The sequence below is a fragment of the Thermobia domestica genome, chromosome 12 (assembly GCF_964235325.1).
Source record: "Thermobia domestica chromosome 12, izTheDome1.hap1.1, whole genome shotgun sequence".
In the NCBI taxonomy this organism is placed as follows: domain Eukaryota; kingdom Metazoa; phylum Arthropoda; class Insecta; order Zygentoma; family Lepismatidae; genus Thermobia; species Thermobia domestica.
Genome location: NC_137465.1, coordinates 123,610,012 through 123,631,129, shown reverse-complemented (window position 1 = coordinate 123,631,129; position 21,118 = coordinate 123,610,012). Strand labels below are relative to the sequence as shown.

Genomic DNA, 21,118 nt, shown 5'->3' with positions numbered 1-21,118 from the left:
GAATACTTGTCAAGCTTCGTTTTTATATATATATACAGTAAAAGAAGATATTAACAAACAAGTATTTTTCTATATTCTTTATATGTCTATATTCTTTATATTTCTATATGTTTTGGGTATTTATCTTCATTGTTTCGATTTACATTTTAGTGCCTATTTTTTTAAATTTTGAGTGACAATTTGTCTGCCTACTTTCCAAGTTTTTAGCGCCTAAACATCCGGTCTCTAATTATTATATTCACATTCACAATTTATTCGATAATCCACCTGTATACATTTCAATGTGCTGCTTTATTAAGAAGAAGTAATTTTAAATCTGCCTCTCGGCTTCGATCCATGGAAGGATTTAGCTTTATTCTCAGATTCTGCATCGTAGGCATATATTAAAAGTCTCTACTACCTTCATATATCAGGTTTCAGGTACCATTTTAGACTATTTATTAGAAATAGTGTCTCTTGAATTAATTCATAGAAAGTTTTAACCAAAACAAACTGTTTAATTTGTTATCAGCAAATAAAACCTTAATTTTTCTATACTTGAATGTTAACGTTTAAAAAAATTGAGTTTCTCACCAATAACAATATATGTTTCATGTAGTTAAGTGAGAATATCGAAAACAGTTATGCTTTCCAAATCTTGTACGAAGTAATATAAAAGACGAGCTTTCACTAGCAAACTGCGTTCCAGTAAACATTTTTTTAATTATTTTTTTTTAAAATGGGAAGACACCTTGTGTAATTTATCGTATCAAAAGACATACTGAATCCAGGACAAACAATAATTCATTCATACTTGTATCCACAATCTTACTGGAATCTTGTTAAACGGATACAACAACAAAAGTAATATACAGTATGTAGATAGATATATGTGTGTAGTAATAAATCACACCTTAATGCTTCTCTTAGACATGGAACAAGTTCTAACTTCGGTTACTTGTTATCTATTGTGTAATAATGTACTCTACAAATTTACTTCAGTATCCCCACCTCCTTTCAAGTCCAAACATCCGCTGCGGAAAACGAAAATCAAAGTCTGAAATGCCAGAACTTTCTATAAAGAAAAAAAATAACCATCTTCTATATAAGTTTGTTTTCGAAGGAAAAAAAATATAAATAAATGGCCAGATTATTCAAAAGGAAACCTAATAGTAAATTTTGAAGATAATTCACCCTTCAGAATGGTGTTTACTATCTAGTGATGTATGGTAGCAATTTTCATGATAGATGACGTCATAAATTACATGTTTTATACACTGAATGCTGACAGCCATTACTAATATCGGATTTAGTTATTCTTTAATGATAATATATAAAAGAGGTTTTGTCTTTATCGAAGTCGGGGAAAAGAATAACGTTGTGTACCGCTGCATCCTGTACAATGCTCAAAGCACGTCAAGTAAGAGTTTGTATCAGCTTTCACGAGTAGCACACGAAATGAGATGGAATCTTTAACTTGGAGTCTTAAGTTGCCAAGTTTAAGGTATCTTTAAAGTAAAGTAAGCACATAATTAATTCAAAATAATTGATTATTAAACAGTTGGCTGAATGAGAATTAAACAGGAAGGGGAAATAAAGTCTAGAAATCTTTGACTGCAATCGAACCAGAGATCTCTGTAAAACAAAGCAAATTTATTTCTACCAATGATTCCACGCTTTTGCTAATTTGCGGATATGTTTTCTCTTGATAGCAGGTTTAAGGACAAAGTGTGGTTTTACCTTTCAGGCCATCTCAACATTCAAAACAAGAGACGCGGGCTGCCGAAAATCTCAAATCTTAGAATCGAAAAACCATTGTACTCTGAAAACATTGGTTGGGGGCGCGGTGGCTCAATGGTATAGCGTTCACTTCCGATGAATGGGGTCCCTGGTTCAATCCCAGCTCACGCCGTGTGGACTTTGTGGTGGACAAATACCGTGCTCGTGGGTTTTCTCGGGGTTCTCCCGTTTCCTTTCACTTTCTTCACTCCACCATTTCACTCATCTCTCATCATCACCGTCTCCTTTAGCCTAACCGGCATAACGTGGGACGTAAAACTTAAAGATTTCATTTCATTTTCTAAAAAGATTAATGTATGGTCTGAGTTTCTGTTTTGATATTTAGTTCCTTTGTCATACCGTATTTTAATTACCTACAATTGGTATGCTGGTTCCAGGTATTCACAAATAGATACAATTAAATTAAGCACGTTGTCTACGGTAAAAGTAAATATAAATTAAAACTTGTATGATAATATTTAGACTGTAATAGTGGAGGCTGATGACGCAATACTTGTCCGCCATGTTGAGGAGAACGACGCCTACTGAATGTATGGACTACGTAGTGAAGTTCCTTAATAAAGGGTGTCAGATTTTGAAAAGCAAAACATATTGACTCAATCATTTGTGCCAAAGAAGACTTATTATTATTATTATTATTATTATTATTATTATTATTATTATTATTAGCGTCAATTACCCGCTTCGTTGGGTTGAAACAAAAGAATAGTAATATGTTCCCTTAATTAGTCACCTTTTTCTATTAATGACGTGCTCTCTGATATTAGTCATTTTCGACCATTTTTATATAGTGTATCTCTCCGTCCCCTTCCCCAAGTTGGAGGGCTGAATTTGGATTTAAATGGCATTGGAAGTGTTACTATTCATCTCAGTGAACCCAACAACTATGAATTCGGCACTAATGTCCGTGATTTTGGATTATTTTTATATATCTTCCCCTCCTTCTCTCCTAAGTTGCACCGTCAAAAAGAAAATATAAAAACTATCCCAGGCCCGAGCCTCATTTATATTGAAAATCTCATCGTCATCAGCCATGTAGTTTAAGAGTTATTAAGTCACTAATATAGTCACTTTTCTTTTATATATATATATATAGAAATAGGTTATTCCAAATCATAAGTGAGGAAAGAGTAGAACAACTATTTCCATTTGTTTGCATTTTTTTTTTTTTTTTTTTTTTTTAGGTGTTAACCTGCACAGTGCACGAACCTATGAGAAAAAATATTTACTTTATCTTTAATCAGCTTCTCAGGGATATGATCCATCTTCATTTGAAAACCGAAAACACAAGAAGTAATCCTTCTTGAAAACCGGAAGTGTTAGAAAAATATTACCATTTCTGGTTTTATTATTTTGATCCCCATAGGATAAAATGGTAGCGAATAACTGAAAAAACATTAACGGATTCAGTGTCCAAAGAATAGTTGCCACCATATACTACCTTAATAAAACAGTTCCCGAAATTCACTCACAAAATTAAAAATACAAGTTTATTTTTGAAAATTGATATTGTTCCCTTTGAAGTAATCTCCATCGACTGCAACGCACATATGCCAGCGCTTAATCCAGTTCTCAAAACATTTGTGGTACTCGATTTTCGGTATGACCATCAGGGTCGTCTTCCACTTTCGTATTATCTCTTCTCGGCTGCTAAGACGCGTTCCCTGTAATGGTTTCTTGAGTCGATAAAACAGAAAAGAGCCACACGGAGCTAAATCCGGTGAATTCGATGGCTACGGAATGGTATTCGTTAGTTTTTTTTTTTTTTTTTGATTCGTTGTTGCAAAATTAAGTCCATTGCAAAAATTGAAACAAACTCCCAAACAGATGTACTCCACACTGCCTCATTTTCACAAATGGTAAACTAGAATGTTTAAATTGAGAGAGAATATTGAAGACAGGTGTAGCAACCCACCAAACACAGTAATAGTCGTCAGGTGACTTGACAAGAACTTTTTGATCAAGGTAGTATTTCTCCTCTTTGGGAAATCTGTCATATTACCACTTCCAGTATCCGTTTGGATTGACACATAGCAAAAACATAAAGAACGGTGATCTTTTTTTTAAAAAAAACTGCAGACTCAAAGTCCATCTTCTCTCTTATTTCTCTTATGAAACATAAGTAGAGTGTATCTGATTCTTTCGATTTCAATATTAGATCGTCAAAAAGCAAAAACGGTAAGGGATAAGGAGGAATGGTTTCTTAAAGTGCACTCAGTATTCTGATGGTATATACATGTTTGCCATTATACAAAGTGTCCGAGAAGTCCTTAACCATTTCTTAAAAAAAAAAAAAAAAATCAAATGAAGTGTTGATTTTAACATCAAAGACGATACCGTAAGTCAAAGAAATCACAACAGTTTGACATGACCGCCCTCCAAATCAAAGCAGAATTTCTGTCTCTCCGTTGTGTGGAAAAAGACCCGCAGTGTTCTAAAACAATGACGAAAAGAATATTGATTAAAATAGATGATGAATTGATAGAAATATAATGCTTCACAATTTGGAACTGAGCAGTATATGGTCATCTCTGAGCATGGGGAAGTAATGTACAGACACCAGTAAGAATTTTTATACAAACAATGCATCACATATAAAGACAATTAATTCTGAAAAAAGCTTGAAGGATTTAGGAATTATATTTCTGGGCTGTCGGCATACATGACCATTTAACCCGTCACGTATGAGTAATGACGCCCCTGTTCTTGCACACTACCCGGGGAAAGGGAAGTAAGAAAGGATTGGGGAAGGAATGAACGGCCTGGGACTTACAAGTTAGATACACCCCGGTATTTGCTGGTGTGAATGAGGAAATCCTATGAAAACCTCATTCAACAGAGTGACCCAACCGGCAATCGAACCTGGGACCGCTTGCACTGAAGGCAAGAATGTTAGAAAATTCGCTATGCAAGGCCACGACAAAAGCTTGAAATTACAGGTAGGGTCTCGACGCAGAGGAAGAAGAACGTTCTGTGGAGCTGACAGATGTGGAAGACTTTTCCTACATGCATAGAAAGATTCAGGATCAAGTGTGAGTTACAAAAATTTAGGTATTGTACTATACTTTTTTATTAGAGAAATGAAAAAATGAAATGAAATCTTTGAGTTTTACGTCCCACGCCTATGCCGGTTAGGCTAAAGGAGACGGTGATGATGAGTAATGAATGAAATGGTGGAAAGAAGAAAGTGGGAGGAAACGGGTGAACCCCGAGAAAACCCAGCACGCGGTGTTTGTCCACCACAAAGTTCACTTGGCGGGGGCTGGGATCGAACCCGGGACCCCAAGCACCAGAGGTGAACGCTATATTATAGAAATGAGTTATGAATTCTCAATACAGAAAGACCTCCGAGAAAGAAGGGTGGGGTTTCGTGAGGTAGGTGTGCAAAGTATTGACATTTGAATGGTTGAAGGATACACTGGTTTACAACTCAAATACTTTATTCTTGTCAAAAAATTGCAGTACTACAAGAATACACTATAATGTGACAAGAAAACGGTAAAGCATGACATATATCCACACGAAATCCAACTTCAGAATAGACTCTGTCGAGCATGTCTGACATAACTGTCAAAACTGCCCGCTGATTTGTGTTTTCAGGAAGGTTATTACTAGGGCCCGGATAATTATGTACTAAAAACAATGAAAATATGTACATATATATGTACATAAAATCTCAATAATATGTAATAAAACCCTTCCAAAAGAGCAAAATATGTAAAATGAAAATACCAGCATTTTCTATTACGTTTTCTACATTTGATGTTGTAAATACAATATTTATTCAATTACAATGTTTACTACCTGTTACTTTTCCAGCATGATCTCCGCAACATTAAGAAACAGAATGAGTTTCAAATTTTCAGTCAGAAAACTTATCTTGTTATCGCGTATAAAAGAGTTTCTATGCACTAAATGGTCGTTTCATTTCACACAAAGTCTTGCTTCATATTTATACTTTCAGAAATCATCCAAAGGTCATTCAACTGTACATTACGGGATAATTCTAAACCACTGGCCTGCCTACCTGTACAACAGATAGTAACTTACCCTAACATAGCCTAACCTCTCTAATCTCTAATTAATCTTAATTAACCTAATTTGGGAAGGATTTTTTACGAAAACTTTGTTTATGCCATTGTACATCTAATGGGCGTCCAGCGTTATAGAACCTTCCCGTACATTACACACTCAAAACATCTTAGTAAAAAATATCGTGAAGAACAAAACATTCTCAATTAAACTTTTCACTATTTCAACAGTCGATCTCCGTAACAGTAAGGAACGAAAATTTGTTTCAAATTTTCAAACACAAAATCTCTCCTGTTATCACGCAACAGAGCTTTATATTGACTGAACGATCGTTCAACATTACACAAATTAATTGGTGCATACTTAAACTTGCACAAATCAGAAGGTGCGTATTCAATAGCCACGATATGGATTTAGCTTCACTTAACACTCCATTAATAGCATAGATTGTCTTATAGCCTGGATTTTTCTCCAAAACGAAAGTTATCTTCTTATTCACTGCATCCCCAACAGATCCTTTCACACCTACCAGAGAAGCAACTGTTGAGCGAACAATTTCAAGATTGTCTGAAAGGCTAGATTATGATTTCTCCAAGGATTAAATAGTACTACTGAGACATAAAAAATTGCTCTGAATGTAGGAAATATCATGCTTCAACTTCCCGTCATCAAACATTCGTTTCGCTATTTCTATGGAAGATGCATCTTCAGAATCAAAATGTAACACTTGTTTCACTGCATCAAAGTTCGTAACATAGTAACACACAGCATCAATCCAGCTTCCCCACCTCGTTAGTACCGGCTGAGGAAGAACAGGTATTTCAGGGAACAGTTCTTTAAATTTCTCAACTCTACTGGGAGCCTTGAAAAATACCTTCTTTGTATTTGAAATTAATGCATCCACTTGTGAAAATCTAGAACGAACAAATTTTGCAACACGATCAAATGCGTGGGCAAGACAAGTTAGATGGAACAGCTTCGGATACAATACTTGCAAAGCTTCTGCAGCTTTGCACATGTACGGTGCTGCATCAGTCACTAGAAGGAAGACATTGTTATGCTTGATACCATCAGGCCACAGAAGTCCCTTAGCATCATTAAAGAGTTTTGCAATGGCTTGATGGTTGCATCGCGGCAACAAATCACTAGTTAACAGGATAGGCTAGCTGACTTCATTATCTTTCAACAAACCTATTACAACATTACCAACATGTCGCCTCTCTACATCAGTTGTTTCGTCAATTGACACCCAAATAGGACCATCATCGCTTTCCCCACGAATCGAGTTCATTGTTTCTACATATAAATCAGGCACGTAATGCTTTCTGATTGTAGATTCATCTGAAACTGTTTCGTGTGTGTATTGTTGCAGAAATTCACGAAGTATTGTATTGTTTAGTTTCCAAATAGGGATATCAGCACATACCATAGCACGGCACAGATCACTTGAAAACTGAGACTTCCGTGGCCCTGGACTACTTTGAGCTTGAGATTCAGTTACTAGCAACTGCTTTTGTGGTTTAGGTTTTGAAGCTCGGGTCTGATGGCGTGATGTGGATATGTGTTGCACAACTTGGGAATGTTGAGCGCATGAGACACCCTTCTCACAAACCTGGCAATAAAGCACTTTTCCATCTGTGGAAAAATGCTCAAACTCTTCCGTGAAATGCTTAAGTCTTATTGACAACGGGATTTTGTCCTTTGGCATCTTGGAAACAGGATTTGCTGACAGCACAGGAGATTAAATATTCAATAAAATAGCTCACACTTTCCCTACGGCATGCGTTGTGGCGGCAGGCGCTTCACTTTTGTAAATCAAGAGTTCAGTGTTATCAATTGCGTGAATGCAAACTTCCCCATCTGATTTAATATTTTTCGCTGAAGGTAAATATAAGTGGGGCGAGTTTGCGACAAAAACACGATAGGCAATCGTAAAGCCGCGTCGCGATAGTAATTCGATTGAATTATTAATCTCACGTAAGGATGTGAGCGCTACTACCGCGACCGAAAGTGTACGATTGCTAATCAAATCAGGTTGTGTCCAACTCTCTCTACCAATCCGCCAAACTACGCTTCAATACTATTTTAAAAGGGTGAAACGCAGTGAAACAATAAATAAATAAGTAAATAAATAAAAAATTAAAAATTAAAAATAAAGCAAGTTCAAAGAGAGGTGAGTGTTTTCTTCTTTTCAAAGTCTATTGTTGAACAGTTTTTGTACGAAAAATCCCTATAAAACATAAAAATACCAAGAAATATGTAAAATTATGTGCTCATGAGTAAAATATGTAATTATATGTACATAAATGTAAAATATGTAAATATATGTACTTTCAAATGGGTGTTTTTAGGCACTATGGGTCACAAATGACATTATTACCCTGATTTGGTATAAAAATATAACCCCTACAAAAATATGTAATTAAATAATTATCCGGGCCCTAGTTATTACTATTGATTTTAACACAGTACATAATGTCTTTGACAAAATGTTACAAAGAAAATACTGGGATGGAAATGCACTTTTTTTTAGAGTGTAGCGAATTCTGGTAGCACTGCTTATATCTTTACCCTAAATAAACTATTTGAGTTTCTAAACAAATTAGTGTACTATTCAATCATCAAAGTACCATCATCACTGCACAGCAGCCTCACGAAATCTCACCATTATTTCTTGGAGGCACTGTATTTATAACATTCTTCTCCTTTATTTTATCCTCAAAAACTAAAAAAACAGACAAAATCAACTTTCCTGTTTGTGACATCAAGCATAAAACAGATGACAACGCCATTCATGCACACTCATAGAACTTGTGCTTCAACGCCATTCATGCTTGTGCAACTCATAGAACAATAATTTCAACAGAAAGCATAGGAACAAGTACAGATATATATATATATATATATATATATATATATATATATATATATATATATATATTACGAAAGGTCCATGCATACCTCATACAAGAAATGTATATATATACATTTCTTGTATATATACATTTCTAGTATGTATATACATTTCTTGTATATACATTTCTTGTATGAGGCATGCATGAACCTTTCGTAAAATAACTGAAACAAATTGCTCTATTGTAGCTTATTTTTCCTTCACAAGGAGATAACTTTTTTTTTGTATAGTGCAGAGAAATCGTATTCCAGTTGATCCACTTGCATTCCAATTGTAGCAAAGTATGAACGTGAAGGGTGTGGATACTGATTTCTTATTGGCGAATGTACACATTACTGCCACAACAAATTAAGCTTGAAAGTACTGCCTCATGCTAAACAAAACTTGATATCATTTTTTTTTCTTTTTTTTTTTTTTTGTGCTTTCTGTTTAACTTTATCCTTGGTCGATTATGTGGTATTTGATGTTTGGATGTCCATACCAGGGACCGTTTATTACTCCCATGTTACCAACATATACAAACATCACATGACAATTAATATTGTATGTGCTTTGTTCGTGCGAATATAAAACGCGTAAACATCGTATACCAATTAATTGTAATAATTGACTGGTTATGCAGAACCAGATGAAACAACCAAAAAACTATTTTATTTTCAGAAATACATAATAGGAAATTAGATGCTGATATTGTGGTGTAGAAAGGATCTACCTAAATTTTTAAAAAATTATCTCCAAGATTAAAAAACAGCCAACTTTATATATACATATCCTATTTAAGATGATTAAGGGAAAATTTACTTTACTCACCTAACTCTAAACTGCCACGATTCTCAGCATCTATTTTCCCGCCTACTTTATCCTGTGATGATTTTGTAACACCGCAAAATAGTCCCTGAAATTAGACACAAAATATAAAACGAAAATGTGTTTTTGTTTGTCAAACTACGAGTATTAATCTAAGTTTAAGGTCTTCGAGGACGGACACATTTTCCTTTCTAAAGAATGACATATTTTGCCTTGATTGACCTTTGTTTCTAATAATTTCACGGATTGGTATTCTCCTGCAATTTTTAATTTTTTAATTTTTTTTTTTAAATAATAATATTAATATCACATATATTGTAATTTGACCCTAGCTTTCGCTGCAAATCCGAGTTCTTTTCTCTTTAAGAAAAGTTTACAATAGTAAGTGGAATATTTCACTTCCGGACATCATTAAGATATGTTATACCTAAAGGTGTACGGTAGTTCAGTTGTGGAGCGCTTACCTCTGGCGCGTGGAGTACTTTTTCCGATCCCTGCCAATTAAGTTTGTGGTGGACAACATCGTGTCCTTGGATTTTCTCGAGTTACTCCCGTTTACTTCTACTTTCTTGTTCCAGCAATTCTTTCTTCATCATTCAGTTATCTCTAAATCATCCCTCTGCCTTAGCGTAACAGCCATAATCGTGTAAAGTTAAACAGAAATAATAAACGACTGCCCGGACACACTTCATCAGTGGGCATGAACCCCTGTGTTAACATCATCAAACTAGCCACCATGCAGATAGACATAGGTCTGTTTAAATGATCATATCTCCATCAGTAATCATAATATTCTAGTGTTTTAATACATAATTTCAATGATCTCGAATTAAGCTTTAAAAAAACGTTCTGTTTTTTTTCAACAGACTGATTACGAAGTTTTAGAGCCGAAAATTTGGAGGTGGATGGTATACTAGTAAATACTTTCACATCTCTAAAACTATTTTAACAGAATTTGTTTTACAACATTTGGGCATTTTTTTTTCTTTTTTAAGAAATAATATCCTGCTGAAGATGAATCGGGATGTTTCTGAGTCGAATTTTGCTCCTTTATTGCCGAAATCCAAGATTGCGACCAAAACAGCTACTGACGAATTAGTTTTTCAAAATAACTACAAGTATTGCAGTGTGCTATATCATTCCTAGTTTTTTACTCTAAAAGTCATCTAAAAGTCAGTGTAGAGAATAAATCACAATCATAGAAAGTATATTTCTTGTTTTTCACTCTCTTTCAAATTGCTGCCGCAACAACTCCTATACCGTTCGTCTGACCAAGAAAAAAAAAAAAAAAAAAACATCTTTAGGAGCTCAACTGAAGATCTTTCAAATAGTATATGAAAACATTATAAGATTCCCCCGTTATCTTAAGCGAAGATTTTGGGAATTTGAGCTCGGGGAGAATCCGTCCTTGTGAAAGGGAAGAAGAGTTAGCTGAAAATTATGTTCACTATCAATTATGTGTTCAGCTCATTTTCAGAAGGAAATTGTGTAATTATTCCATTTGATTGCAAATTTGTCCATCAATTGAGGTATGTTTGCAAGCGATCTTGAGCTTTTTGAGCACTTCTGGTTTCAGAATCAGAATTCAAGCAAAATCAGTGGGATCCTTGACCCTTAAAATATGAGACACTTCATTTCACAATCTAATATGGAACAGTGCAGCGTACGTCGAATTTGGCCCTCAACTTGACTTTCATGGTGTTTTGAGTCACTGTCAGTGATTGGATTGTACTTCGGAGGTGTTCGCATATAGTAATTTTTGACCTCCGAAAATCAAGAGAGTGATATAAGGTAAATCGAGAGAGCATGTGGGTTTCGGAATTAAAGCGCTGTGTTCCGGTCATTTATTAAACAATCGAAACAATATTCGGTAATAACAAAATTTAAATATTATTCTGTAGAAGCATTAGCAAACATTAGTACATTACACTTATAGTTTAGTAGCACAGTATAATTAAGACACTTATGAAAAAAAAAACATATAACTTCGAAAGCAAGGGAATACGGGCTAGAATGTAGAAAGTATGAGCAACACAAACATATTACTTAAACATTACATAATGCACATAAAATTCTTGCTACTAGTTACAAAAATTGTTTCAACAAATAAACTAATAACAAATATTATCTTAGGCAATGCCTTGAAAAAGAAACTTTAAATGAAAATAGTTGTTGGAAAAATTATTACGAGGAAATGAAAAATTTAAGAGTTCCGTTTAAGAACGATATGGGCAGAAAAATATCTTTTTTAGTTTTAAAATGAATGCATGCAAATTTACACAACTTCATAGTTTACATTTCACCCACTTTTATCCATTGTAATAATCATGGAACCACCCTAGGCACAGTGAACACCAAGAGTCAATATTATCTTCAGTTAGTTCGTTTGTCGTTTACTTACCCTTCTTCTCTTCAGATGAAAACTTCCTTCTATTTTTCAATTTCAGAAATTTTCATTTATTGTCATATTTTTTAAAACAAACTGCCGTGCCTCTTTCATTTATAGGAATATTATGGTGGAGGGAAGGAATTGAAGAGATCATCTTTTGCAATTTTCTGGAAGATGTGTTGATAATTTATTTATTGTAACAACACAACAGGCGATCTGCTCATTTACAGTGTTTGTTTATATATATGATGATGTCGTTATTTTTAGAGAAGAAAAATTACAGAAATTTTTATTCACTAATTAACTCAATTTATCATACTACAAATTGTATTCTTAAACACTTTTTCAGGCATAACGAATACATCTATCATTTCACATTTTTGTTCAATATTATTGTAGTAAGAGCTTATTTTCAATAAAGGCGATTTATATATGATGTCAGTACATGTTTTTTTACAGTACATAGTACTACTATTGCTCAACCTTGTTCTAGACATCGGAATATGCAGAAATATATTAGAACTTAATTCTATGCAGTCAATTTTATTATTTATTATTTTACGTAGAAAAACTAAATCATTAACATACTTATGTTGCTCTAATGTCAGTATATTGAAATTGTTTGTTAATTCTAGGTATGATATGTATGCAGGGTACAGTCCAGTTTTTTTTTAATACAATAGTAATCTCAAAAGCTTGCACAGTACCCTTTCAATCATTTGAGTATATTTTCCACTATGAGGAGTCCAAATAACACATGCGTATTCCAGGTGGGGTCTGATACAGGAATATTAAAATTTCAAGACTGTCATGTGGCTACGGAAATCTGTACTTACACGATAAACAAATCCAAGAGTCTTAAATGCATTGTTTGCAATAGTTTCGATGTGATCTCCGAAAGTCAGTTTTGGGTGGAAGGTAACACCAAGGTCTTTAACAGTTTCCGTTCTACAAAGGTTTACACCGTCAATAGTATAATCGTAGTTTATGTATTTTCCTTTGCTAGTAAATATGAGAGTTTTGCATTTAGCTATGATTAGACTAAATCTATTCGCATGACACCAGTGTATTACATTTTCCAAATCTTCTTGGAAGTTTTTACAGTCTTCAAGTGATTTAATTTGAGCATATAATTTTAAGTCATCTGCAAAGAGTAAAGTATGCAATTTCTTAATATGCTTAGTTATGTCATTGATAGTGATGTGAAATAACAAAGGTCAAAGGTTTGATCATTGCGGTACTTCCGATGTAGCATTAAAATTATGGGAGATATGATCTTTGTAAACTAAAGATTGTTTACGATCACGTAATTATGGTGCAAAAGTACTAATGCTAGCTTAGAAAGATTCATAGGAGCTAGTTTTTCAAGTAAGATATCATAGTTAACTAAATCAAACGCCTTCTGAAAGTCTGTGTAAATTACATCCACTTGTCTTCCTTTGTCTAATTCTGAAGTTATAAAGTTTGTTATAATCGCCAAATTAGTTGAAGTGGATCTAATCTTAAGAAATCCATGTTGGAATACAGAGATGCTGAATTCAATATGATTAAGTAAGCGATTGTGTATTATATATTCATAATTGTTTTTGCAAATGGAGGTAGAATTGCAATTGATCTAAAACTTTCTATATTTTTAGTATTGCTAGTCTTTGGAATAGGATATATCAAATTTTCTTTCCATCGACCTGGAAAAACATTATATTTTACGGACATGTTTAAAAGAATGTGTATTCAATGTTTTATGATATCAATAGTTCCCTTTATTATGTAGGTTGGTATAACCTCGGAGCCACATGCTGTTCTAGATTTCAACCTCTTAATGGCATTTTCGATTGCAGGCATTGTTATTTCGGTGATTTGGAAAGTGTCGAGTGATATACTTCTAGGTTCGTGTGACATTAGAACATCAGTGTTATAGCTCGCAGGTTCATGATTGTAAACAGACTTAAAATGATGTGAAAAAGCCTCCGCAATATCCCTGTTACATTGTAGACTTTTGCCATTATACATAAGGGAACTATTAGTAAAATGCCTTGTTTTTTTTCTTTTTGATAAAATTGCAAAAGTTTGTTGGATCATTTGCTATATAATTCTCGGAGTTAGTTACAAATTTTTTGCATGCTTTAGCAATTTTAGACTTTACCTCCCTCCTAAAATTATAGAATTTATCGCGGTAATATGTATTATTGTCCATTGTATGCTTCCACAAATTATTTCTGCGTTTACATACGTCATCAATTAATTAATAAAACGTTTTTACAGCGTTATTTACGCCATTTAAATAAGAGGAGCAATTTCAATTAAGTTTTGAAAGCTCTAAATACAATTTATAATAATCGGCTTTTCTGAAATTAAAACCAGATAGTTTATTGTTTATTTTTTGTTTTGGAGAACGTTTAACTGAAAGCGAGATGATTAAGGGGTGATGGTGATTTTCTATGGGTACCAGTGTTGAATTTTCAAGGTTTACTTCAATTTCGCAATGATGTCGGTGTTTCTTTTCTTTCAGGCCTCTGAATGCGTGAGGACCTTCTCACATCTGGAGAGATCTGTAAAGCTCCACAAGTCGGTGGCTAATCCAAACCAGTAGAAGATTTGCTATCTGGTATCTCCTGCTGTCCACTACGTGTTCTGTGTCAGAAACTAGAGAAGTTTCTTATCAAAATTGATCCTTGAGGGAGGAACGCATACCCAGGAATGGCGTACCCGTTCACAGGAAAAATCCCTGTGGACTTAAAACCGTTCACTGCTGCACTGGCAATAACACATGCGTTCTAAGCAGTAGCAAGAATTCGAGAGAAATGAAATCATGTTAAATTGCAACCTCTTTGTTGACGCACAAATTGGAAAACACATGTCTAAAACGAGGTTTCAAAACTTTGAAAAATGTACAGTCCGTGAGCTGCAGAAAATGTGTCATATGTGGAGGAAGGCACAATAAAGTTAGACCCTTTTCTTTTGCAAGTTCAAGCGTAGCAACGTTGTGTCATGAACGAAAGTGAAAAATATGTCTGAATTGACCTAGCCTACTCTGTTGTGTATATCTTTGAGTCAGGAGGTAAAGTGTCAAAAAGTTATTGTCTTTGTCGCTTACCACGAAAAATCAATGTTGAAGGCATGAAATTTCCTGCAGTTGTAAAACAGTCTATTAAAGAAACAGTTTCTTCTTTCTCATTAGCCCCTTGCCATATTTTGACGCGCTGGACGCGTTGCTTTTCACTTTTCACTTCCGTATTTTGACGCATGTCACAAGTTCCGATGTTTGAGCGGGTGTATCCCGCTTGCTGCCAATAGAAGGCAGAAGCTTACAGGTTTCCTGTGCTTTGTGAACATCTGTTAGTTTAAGTAAGCGCCAGAAGAGGCATAGATGTTTACAGCATTGCAAAAAAAAAAAAAAAAAAAAAAAAAAAAGTCATATGTGAAGGGGTTAAGGGACACACAAGGTACAAAAATTTGTCCTTTTTGGCTAAAAGATTTCGTGATTTATTTTTTAAGTTTCAGTTTGCTACACGATTTGGTTTATCTAACAGATTAAATTTTTCGAGTTTTCTTTCTAAAGGATTGTTGAACAATTTTTTTCTGATAATCCACCAACGCGGTGAATGGACAGTGTCTGTTCTTTTCAAATTGCAAAATCGGGAAGTCTCTGCAAAGATCCCATCCAGTTTCTTTATTCTTTTTTATTTTATGGCTGAAGCGATGTTTTATGTTCGATTTCATATACTTGAAAAATACTTTTCCACACTTAGAAAATACTTTGATGTTTAAGACTAGTGCCAGTTCCGCATGATCCACCAATTCAGGTTCAGGTTTTCGTCCCAATTTTGGCTTTATAGTAGTGTCGTACGTACTTTGGGCAATGCATCATCTCACAATGTACCTTAGTACGGAATATGTATCTGCTGTTTGCTATGAGGAACAGTTCTCATTTCGTACATCTGCAATAGTTCTTGCCATGTGTTTCACTTCCCATTGTTTTTTTTAATGTTCTAGTATGTTTACATGGCATCTGTAACACAAACATACACACAAAAAACAAAAACGAATAGACACTTTTGCAAAACATTTTTACCATATAAATTTGTAGTTTTTCCTAACACAAACCAAAGTGAAAAAAACTCTACGAAACTCTTGTTATCTGTAAGTATGGACTATCTGTCTACTTGTTTCAATTTCTGATATCTACAATCACATCTTTCCAATTTACTCTGTCCCTGGAAGAAATAATTGGGAGGGTACTATGCTGGTAATCTCCAAGTCGAACTGAAGAACAAACCCTACATAAACAACAGTCAGGCCAGCAGATGTAACAGGTATCATATCTGTAGTGTCCAATCTTGAGAACCTTGTATTTAAACGTGCTCGGTGTTGTTTTCAGAGGACTTTTATTTTCCTTTTGCCCACATTACACACATACATTCGCTTACCCTTATTTCCCCAATTGATTAAACTCATATTACCTCCTTTTTCTATATTTTATTCAAAGATGCAACATTGTTCACTTCTGAAACATAGCTCGTGCCTCGTGAATAAAGTTAAATACCTTAATCTATAAACTATGTAACTTATTTTTTTACAAATGTTCTACTTTTTTAAACAATATCTTATGTTCTATAGATACAGAATAACAACAGATATAACGGAAGGAAATTGTACACCTCTTAGTTTTAAATAACTATTATTCGCTTAAATTTTTGTCTCCGCATTTGCTGCAAGGAATCCACCAGTGCAGTGCTGCCAACTGACGCGACAAGAAAATTCCGTCTTGTTCTTGCTGTGATAGAGGTAGGAAAATTTATTTCCGGTCATAATTCCACCTACCCATATTCCCTCGATTTACCCCATCACACGCAATATCTGGAGCTATTTTTCAAACACAAATGTAGCTACTTTGGACCCCATCTTTGATTTCGGCCATAAGGAAGCGACGTTTGACTTGGAAATATTCAGATTCATATTTAGAAGGGTCTCATTATTCCCGAAAACATGCGTTGCCCAAATATCGTTGAAATCGTTTTAGAGAGGGTTCTTCTGGAATGTTTACGTTAACAACCCATTCCAGATTTCCACCACTATAACTCTTAACTGTTCGTGTCACACACACACAGACTTAAAGAGTACTGAACTTTTTTGTAGCTTAATTCAGGATCTTTCCAGCAGTGTATTTAAACATCACAATAATATGAATAGTAACGGACATATGATCACTTAAGTCCGAAATATTTTGGGAACATTAGAAATCCACCAACTACAATGAATGTTCCTTTAATCATCTGGTATATATTTATTTTCCACAAAAAAATATTGTTATGTGACGTAACATCCTACTATTGGGTTAAATATATCTTCTTGTTCTATTCACGCCTAAAATCTAATGTAAAAAAAAGATCAAATAATTTAACTCCAAAATAGATATATACCTCCTTGCTTCTTCTATAGGTTACTAAATATATTTAACATGACCATGATTTAAATTTGATCCAGGGTTGCCAGACGTCCTTTGTATAGAGGATTATCCTGTATTTTAAAGTCCATTTCCCTGTCCTATATTAAAGTTGTACAGGACGTATGTTCGTGTCATATTTGTTTCACTGTACCAACAGTAAACTCGATTACTAGTGTAGAAAGCCAAACAATTGCTGAGGGATGCGAAATCAACAGATAAAAACTCTAATGAAGACCATGGTTAAAAATTAATTGGTGTCGGAAATAGCTTTGATGTTCATGAAGTATCTGCTAATCAAAATCGTCAATTAATTGAGTGTTTTGTTTAAAAATTTAATATATTTTTAAATGTCAAAATCACTTTAAAATCTGCTTCTTTGTTTTTTTCTTCTTTTTACAATGTGCATTCTGTATTTACATTCTATATAAATATGGCAGCCTTAATTTGGTCACATCTACCGAGTTACTACAAATGATTGATCAGATTTCATAAATTCACTGGAGCTTTATTATTTGATATATTGTCACAAAACTTTGCAAATAAATTCTAAACTCAAAAAGTGTTTTTGAGTTACTGGTTCGCTTCTGATTTCTACCACGAGAGTGCAGCAGCGAGCATTTCTTCAAGATGGCGACAGGCAGTATGAAAGCTGATGTTGTGCTTGAGTTTCATTCACATTAGTCTGTCCTAACAGTGCAACGACACTTCCAAACGAAGTTCAACAAAGATCCACCAATTGACAAGTCTATTCGGCAATGGTATGAACAGTTTACAGGTTCAGGATGCCTCTGTAAGGGAAAATCAACTGGTCGGTCTACAGTGAGAAACAGTTGAGAGCATGCGAGCGAGTTTTGCATGAACCTCACAGAAATCGAGCAAGCAGACAGCTGAATATTCCACAACTACCGTTTGGAAGATATTACCGAAACCATTGAGGCAAAAGTCTTACCGTTTGCAATTGCTACATGCCCTGACACATGATGACAAAGCCAGACACTTTGAATTTTCGGCACAGTTGCAACAGCTTATGGATGAAAATGGGTTTTGTGAGAAACTCATCTTCAGTGAAGAAGCAACATTTTTTGTGAGTGTCAGGTCAGTAAAAAACATTTTGAGTTTCTCAATACGTGTACAAAGTTTTTTTTTTTTAACATTATGTCAAATAATAAAGCTACAGTGAATTTATGAAATCGGATCTATCTCTGTATGCTATACTATAAAATACGTTATTATTAGTGGCAACGTTTCTTGTATAACTTTGGGGATCCCGTTCAGGTATGTATTTTGGTTCCTGCGAGAATGAGAGTGCTCAAGTCAATTTAATGTGGCTCAGGCTCCTCTCAGCTTTCCCTACACAATTGGAGCTTGTTGCCAAAATTCGCCCACTTTAGAAATTAATAACGTAAAAATGGTGGCAAATATGAACAGATTTGTCTTCGAAAACATGTCTTCTCCTTCTTCTTCTTCTTCTTTTTATTATTATTATTATTATTATTATTATTATTATTATTATTATTATTATTATTATTATTATTATTATTATTATTATTATTAGCGAAGTAGCTCAAGTAGTAGAGCGTTGGCTTCGCATTTGGGAGGTCGTGGGTTCGAATCCCGCTGCCGACCATCCTGACTGAGGTATTCCAGGGTTTCCCCTCAGTCCTACCAGGCAAATGCCGGGGTGGTACCTATTAAAACAGGCCCTGCCCAATACCTTCCCAAATTATTTCCATTGTTATTGTTGTTGTTGGATATCCAGTGTAAAATGGCCTCTGAGCTGTATCTGGTGATAAATAAATAAATAAATAAAATAAATATAAAAATTTAATAATCATAATATTTGATAATAAGATTTTAAAATATAGAATTTTAGAATCAAATAAAACATATTTGTAAAAATAGTACTATATATGCAGTGATGTTTTACCTGTAGTAATAGAAGCAACTTGAGTAACTCATTGAGGAGGAGCATCCTCGAGAAAAACGTCGAATGGACATTTAGTCATAGCCTGTGTTCCATTCCTATGGTACAGCGAGAAAAGAAATAAACCACTTCTCTTGAACACTTAAAGTATGTAAATAGGATATCACTTTCCCAACATACAAGTAACAATCTGTGTATGAAAAAAAATGCCGCATGACACAGGAAAATTATATTTTCTATTGTTACCTGTGTCTTAGTTTATTGTTTCCTTTATTACAAGCAATGTATCTTGAAATCAAGCTGGTACGAATTATCTAATGTTTAAAAAAAATCTTGTAACTAACTTACGTTGTCGGAAAATGTATTATTATTACAATGAATGTTGATAAAACTCTGCTTTGTTATTTTAGAAACCATAACCATACTGAGAGATGTTTGTTTTATACATATATCCACGAAGATCAGCGCTGTTCACTAGAAGTCAATCCAATTATTGTAACTGGACTTTATTGAGAAAGAGAGAAAAGAATGTGACAATGATATAGAAGTTTGTATGAATAGTTATTACTAGTACGGTTTGCGCGAACAAAAGAACTTTTTTTTTCTTCAAGGTCAAGATCTACAGGTGGTATTATTCAAGAAAAGAAAAAGGTCAATCAGTTTATGTCTTTCCAGAGTTTGCCACGAGAGGGCAAGAATCGTCATCTACATAAGAGCTTCATGTTATTTGTTAGGGTATTAGTATACACATTATTAACAAGCATGTGTGTCTCAAACTTATGGAGGTCAATTACCCCCCTGCCCTCCTCAAATGACGCCCCCGAAGTCAATCTTCTTGCTTTCTCTGTAATAGAAGCAGATGACTGATCTTGTAATGTGGCAGCATTTGACATATTGACAGTCTGCGCGTTGCTCTAGTCTCTTTTCATAGTTTTACTACTAAAAAGAAACGTTGGTTTCACTTGTAATCAGTGGTGGATCTAGCCGAGGCCAGGGAGCGCCTAGGCCCCCCACAGTTTCTGGAGAGACAAAAATAATTCAAGCTATTTTTATATATTTTTGAAACTTTATAGTAAACTCATGATATACTTATCATAGTCTGGGGTCTGGTTGTCCCCCAGTTTTTATTTTCTAGATCCACCTCTGTAATCACAGTATAGTTTAATTATTGTATGTACGCGTCAATGGTGCGTACGCAAAACGTTTAGCCACGAAGGAGCTCAGTAAGGAATATTAGTTAAAAAGAGAGTAATGAGAAACAACTTCTACCTTTTGCATTGTTTTTCAGTGTAATATACGAGTTTAGGGGTGTAGTACAAACTTATATATACAATTAAATGTAATGAATTCAACATAATTCTAGATTTCAGGATTATTTTGTATAACTGGAGTGTGGAGTGAATCTAAGTATTGTTGAATTTTGATGTATTCCAAGTGAGCTTCATGCATGGCTATGGATGAAAAGGAAGTGAAATAAAATGTACCTAATGGCAACGAAAATGTTTCGGGAAGCTGCAAAAGTATTTCTTTAAATGTCGCAGCATATGCTTGCAGTATTCACTGTCTGTCTAAGAGTAATAACACATATAATAGCATGCGCGGAATTAAAAATATAAGTTGTTCATTAATTCCCAGTTTCAATATAACTTCTGCAAAACAAAGTCTCATTATTCATTACTATGATTACTTGATTAATATTATCCTTTCTATTTATTTGTTTTGCAAATGTATTATTAAATAAGCCCCTAATCTCATCACACAATTTTCCTGAGAGAATTTTAAGATGTTCATGAGCAAGGAATCAAATCTCTTCTTACATCTTCGTTG

At 34.3% G+C, this 21,118-nt stretch overlaps 1 protein-coding gene across 1 annotated transcript in view; it reads right to left on the bottom strand.

The window, feature by feature from the left end:
- Nucleotides 1–19,548, bottom strand: part of LOC145666096 (uncharacterized) — an 89,488-nt gene extending 69,940 nt beyond the window's left edge. The window contains exons 1-2 of the mRNA XM_081733188.1: nt 19,295–19,548; nt 9,536–9,620 (exon numbers count right to left, since the gene is read on the bottom strand). Of these exons, the coding sequence (XP_081589314.1) occupies nt 9,536–9,620; nt 19,295–19,339 (130 nt within the window). The 5' untranslated portion in view covers nt 19,340–19,548. The remainder of the gene's footprint in view (nt 1–9,535; nt 9,621–19,294) is intronic.
- Between the last annotated feature and the right edge of the window lie 1,570 nt (nt 19,549–21,118).